This window comes from Rhododendron vialii, chromosome 11a (assembly GCF_030253575.1).
Source record: "Rhododendron vialii isolate Sample 1 chromosome 11a, ASM3025357v1".
Taxonomy (NCBI): Eukaryota; Viridiplantae; Streptophyta; class Magnoliopsida; order Ericales; family Ericaceae; genus Rhododendron; species Rhododendron vialii.
Window position 1 is genome coordinate 6,235,664 of NC_080567.1, and position 5,706 is coordinate 6,241,369.

The following is a 5,706-nucleotide window of genomic DNA, read 5'->3' on the forward strand; positions in this document are numbered from 1 at the left end:
ATCCACCTCTGTCATCACGGCTTCGACGTGTGCGGCGAACTAACATCAGACTTTCTGCACCACCGGCCGCTTACTTGGATCAACATTCAACGCGTGCACGGCGAACGTGGGATCCACACCCGGCATGTCTTGCGGAGTCCAAGCAAATACTTTTATGTTTCGCATCAGGAAATCACACATCTCCTTTCATTCGGCCACACTCAAAGAACTCCCAATTAAAAAATATCTCCCTTCACCCTCGGGGATTGAAAATCGTATTAACTCCTCGGTAGATCTTTGCTCGGCTGGCACACCAACATCTTCAATTAGTGGGATAGGAGTGGCTGCTACGCATTGTACTTCCATAAAGCTCTGCTTGTTTGTTACAGTGCTGATGTAGCATTTCTTTGACTGGATCTAATCCCCTCGGAGGCTTTCCTGACGACCATTCCATCCAACAAATTTTACCACCTGGCGAAAGGTAGAAGCGACTGCCTTCATCTCGTGCAGCCAGGTTCGGCCGAGTATTACGTTGTATGGGCTGGGAGAAGCGACCACCACAAACTCGATCTCAAGAACCCGTGATCCAGCCCGCACAGGGAGAGTGATCAATCCAAGTGGCCAGACCGGGGCTCCAGTAAAACTGATGAAAGGAGTGGATGCTGTCCGAAGTTGAGCGAGAGAAAATTCGAGGCTCTTAAATGTTGAATAAAACATTACGTCTGCCGAGCTTCCTTGATCTATCAATACCCGCTGAACGGTTGACTTATCAATAGTAACAGTAACAACGAGGGCATCCGTATGAGGGAGCTGCACACCTTTCAAGTCGTCAGACGAAAAAGTAATAGGGTTGCCGAGGCTCGGATCTTCCCATTGTCGCTTTCTCGAAATGCCGACGTTGCAAATGGGCAAAGAGGTGGTGGCTCTGTCAATCTCTGAACGAAGCTCGGCTACCCTGTCTTCGGAAACCAGTCCTTGTATAACGCTTACGAGATTGCCAATGAGCGGTAGAGGTGGAGGAAGTGGACTTCGCCGAACGTCAATCCACTGATTTAGATGCCCAGCTGCCGCGAGCTCTTCCAGATACCGTTTAAAAGGTTGGCATTGTGTAGTGTAGTGGCCGCGCTCCTTGTGATATGTACACATCCCTGGTCCGCTTCCGACGGTGCCTAAGAGTACTATTGGCCAAACAAAGAATGGCAGTTTACCGATGATGTTGAGGAGTTTGTAGATAGGTTCGGTGAATGCCGTATGTTCGGCCACGTACTCGTCTGGCCGTGGTTCTCTCTTCGTTTGTTGCCATGATTGTGGCTGGGGGTGCTGCGGAGGTCGACCCTTGTTGATCGGCTTGTTGGTCGTTTGGCCTGAACTGCCCTGGCCTCCTTGCCCCTGGCGAACGTTCGCTACTTGTTTCTTCGGTCCAGTTGTTGTTTTGGCAGGTTCTGGAGCCTTTGGTGTATGTCGCTCGGCCATGGCTTCTTCGTGAACACAATGCTTCTCGATTATGGTCATGAGCTCTCCCATTGTCTTAGGTGGGTTATGTGAAAGGTCACGAAACATTGCCGAGGCTGGATCCAACCCGTTCATAAAAGACTCAGCCGCGACTCCTTGATCACAATCTGGGATAAGATTATAGACCTCCCAATAGCTCTCGGTATAAAGCCGTAGGGTTTCTCCAGCCATTCTTCACATGTTCACCAGCATAGATAATGTCTTCGGTTGAATGTTGCTGGTTACAAAGCGTTTACTAAACTCTAACTCCAGCTCGTTGAAGCAAATGATAGACTTGGGTTTCAATTGATTGTACCATAACATGATTGGTTCGCTCAGCGTGAGTGGGAAGATCTTGCACATGAGGGCGTCGAAAAAGTTATGGAGGCTCATAGTTTGTCTGAAGCGACAAACGAACGCGACTGCGTCCTCCTTCGCCCCGTAACATTTCAGCTTCGGCATGACGAACCTGTCCGGCGGCCGCTCCTGTTGTATAGCATCCACGAAGGGGGAAGCCTTTGCCTTCCCGAGCTTCGAGTTGTCTTCTTGAATTGGGGTTTGTGGTACAATAGGGAGAGGCACTTCAATATGCGGTTCAGGAGTCTTTTTGCGTTCTCGTCGATGGTGCCGGTGATGTTCATCTTGCTCCTTCGGCCGTCAAGTGGCTATAATCGAGGGCGCACGAGCTTCACCTCTCAAGCTTGCCAAACGAGCATGCCGAGGCTCAAAACCTGGGTCGACGGGTTGATACATGGTTGGCAAGCCCGTAAATTGATCATACAGGATAATCGTGTTATCATGCTCCGAACGGGTTCCTCGGCCGTCTGCTCGGCGGCGGCTGCTTGAGTTAGTCGAGTGCCATCCTTCTTGGCGTTCAGAATTATGTCGAGATCGCACCGAGTGTTCGCGGTTGCTACCGGTGTGTGTGCACCGAGGTGGATTATTTAGATCCACAGGCCTCTTCCCACTTCTTGGACTCGGTTGCCGTTCAGAACGAAGTTGTGCTCGGGCTGACGCGCCTCCCTTACTGGTTCAAGCTGTGGAGCCTATAGCTGAAGATCGTGAACTCTCAGCACGAATAATGCTCGTCAACCAAGGACGTAAAGCCATCGGTGGTTGATATCCCCAGTCAAGACGCTCGAAGACAGTTCAACGCTTGGAAACGGCGAGTTCGGTCGTTTGGGCTGGACGAGATGTTCTGCTTCGTTTGCGAGGTTCCTTCGGTCGGCTAGGTTCGGCGGGATGGCCGTGAGTAGGTGTTACAGTCATCCATCCGTCCCGCTCCTCCAGCCACTATTGAAGCAGGGCAATAACCGCCGCCTGACGTTTCTGCTCCGCTAAGGCGACGTCTAATTCGATGGGTGGAAAAGAAAGTTGGTGAGCCACGTGGGGAACCATCCTAGCCGCTTGATGGGGCTCAAGGTTGATAGACCCATAACCCTCCAACCCGAGGGTGAAGTTCTCTGGACCCGGAGGTGAGAGGCGCTGCGCCATTTGTTCCGTTCAATCGAGAGGAGCGGACAGAATTCAAACTGGGATCGAATCAGGCCCTCTATCCGGTACAATGAACACGAAGAACACGAAGAACAAGAAGGACACCACGAAGAACGTGGCCCCCAGCAGAGTCGCCAATTGTGGGGGTCGCTTTCTTCGTGATCTTTCCTGTGTTCCTTTCTTCGTTTGCTGGACTGTGTGGGACGGCGTTGAACTCATAGTACCTGCAGAACTGGAGGGGGATGTTCCTCCGAGAAGAAGCTCCGATGAACTTGTCAGTAGGTGGAGAAGACAAGAAGAAGTTTGGTAAGAAAAATAGGCTAGTAGAGAGGAGAGAGTGTAGTTGAGAAAGAATTTCGATCCCCTTTCTTAGTGATAGTGCCCTTCTATTTATAGGCGAAGGGATAGAGTGCTAAGCAAGATGGCTTTGCTTTCCACGCGTCGAGTAACGCTCGGATGACGTCATGCAGCAGGGCCATTTAATGAGCACCACTTCCTAGATCTTATAGAGTCACATGGGTCGATGTCAGAAAGGTCACATCGCTCAGAGATGTCACTTCGAATATTAGAAAAGACAGCTTACTTATCGACAGATACTTCTGGAAGGTTCCATAAACGATGATACTCGGTGGAACTCCCTCCTGATGGACGAAGCTTCTCCGAGCATTTGGTGTTCTATTCGAAGAACAACTCAGCCGAACGAGAGGACATCCCTGAGCAAAAGATAAGATCACCGAGCGAACTCGAGTTTACGTGTGTTCGGATAGGCGTACAACGTTCGGTGAAGCACCCGGGGATCCATCCATCCTTCGGAAGATTAATGACACATCACGCCTAAGCTCACCCTTATTTACAAATGAACTGAGACAACTGGACGACGGGTCAAATAGCGTGTGAACTTGTTTCCCCCCATTGGACCTTGTGAACCCTATGAACCTTCGGATATTTCGGCCCTCTACAAAAGGTATACCACCTTTGTTAAACTTCCTGTTCTGACCCCTGAGGGGTGCTGGTAGGGTTAAGGCTAGTAATCAATACTAGTCATGGCCCTAAAGCTAGCAAGATCAAAAGATCATGCCAGATGACACGTGGCGCATGCCAGTATCATTAAGCCGTACGCCAGTCATGGCTGTATGTGCACCACTGGCGTGGGGATCACCGATCATCCTTTTCTTATTTTATTACTTATCTTATCACCTTTACGCATGCTAAGAACCAGTTTACTGCTTTCTGTATTTTAGAATTGTGTAGTTGTTTATTTGTCATTTCTGTTTTAGAGGGCCTCTGGGATCCTTCGGGTCAAGTTCCAAGACTCAGATGATGCAAAGCCAAGCATTGGACCAATGATGTAACTAGCGTACGGTCTTCTATGACTGGCGTATGACAGTTGGACTAGGGTCCAATGGGTGACCCTTTCATGGCAGTTAAGCCTTGGCCTCTGTTTATTTCCCCCACACTGTTTATGGGGTGTTCTGTTCATTTTATGGCTCTATAGCCATCTCTGCTGCCTGTAACTGTATTTATTCTGCTATATTGACAGCGTGGTTTGTCCTAATGATGTAACTAGCGTACGGTCTTCTATGACTGCCGTATGACAGTTGGACTAGGGTCCAATGGGTGGCCCTTTCATGGCAGTTAAGCCTTGGCCTCTGTTTATTTCCCCCACACTGTTTATGGGGTGTTCTGTTCATTTTATGGCTCTATAGCCATCTCTGCTACCTGTAACTGTATTTATTCTGCTATATTGACTGCGTGGTTTGTCCTGGGTGTGCACTGGTCCTTTCTAGAGCCCAGAGGGTTGAGAGTAGGAGCTGTGAACTTAGATCTACCAGAGCACGCCAGTACTATGGCAAAGTACGCAGGTTACCTCTGTATGCAGTGGCCTAGCCAATACATGTTTTCTCTTGCGTGCGTGATTCTGGGACAGCGTGTTCTAGTTTGTTTAAAATGCTCACAGGTGCTTGTTCTCAATCTATTATCATTTGTTTCAAATAAATCATCCATCACATTTTTGCCATGTAAATGCAACTTGTTACAGATTTAATCCCCTTTAACTGTTCCCCTGCCCTAATTGGCTAAAAAATGATTAATGTGAGAAAAGCACAAACATTTTACAAAATGTTCGAGTAGAGACCGATCTCCGGATTGGGCAAGAGGGGTGCCATAAAACCCTTCCCCTCTCGTAACCTAGCTCCCGAACCTCAGATATCGAAGGTGACGACAGTCCAGTCTACAAGCCTTTTTCAAATCAAACAGCGCAACAAAACGTTTCAAGTTCAGTTCCTTGGGTGCATACCGCAAAACCCGAGTGGCAACTCTGAATTGTAAGTGTTTTGCCGCACTTTCCAAGAAGGGACGCACCTGATTTTATGCACGAAAATTGGAATTTTCGGGGCGTGTGCCCACAAGAAATAGACTGAAAAACTAGAAAAATGTCACAAAGACAGATATAAGACGCAAAAGATGACTCATATAAGTCCCAGACTGAAACTGACACCCCTACACATTCACATTAGGTCCATATGATGTGTACAGTATGACATAACTTTGCAAATGTCCCTAGAACGGATTTCGAGAGTTCAAAACCTCAATTTGAACTTGAAACGGGCCGTCAAGGGTCCAAAATCTTCGTCAAGTGCAACTTTTTAGATTTGATGCTTCGACACAGTCCCGTATACCCATAGTGACTTACTTGAACCGTCAAAATGCAAAACAGGCCTTGGAACCAAAAATGACATCTCG

The 5,706-nt window shown here is 48.4% G+C and overlaps 1 protein-coding gene across 1 annotated transcript; it reads right to left on the minus strand.

The window, feature by feature from the left end:
- Nucleotides 1-396: 396 nt before the first annotated feature.
- On the minus strand, nucleotides 397-1,662 carry LOC131306816 (uncharacterized). The gene has a single exon (XM_058333244.1). It carries the CDS (start codon nucleotides 1,660-1,662, stop codon nucleotides 397-399), a length of 1,266 nt encoding a protein of 421 aa, XP_058189227.1.
- Between the last annotated feature and the right edge of the window lie 4,044 nt (nucleotides 1,663-5,706).

Coding starts and splice junctions, on each gene's coding strand:
- LOC131306816 (XM_058333244.1), bottom strand. CDS start 1,662: ATGGCTGGAGAAACCCTACGGCTTTATACCGAGAGCTATTGGGAGGTC.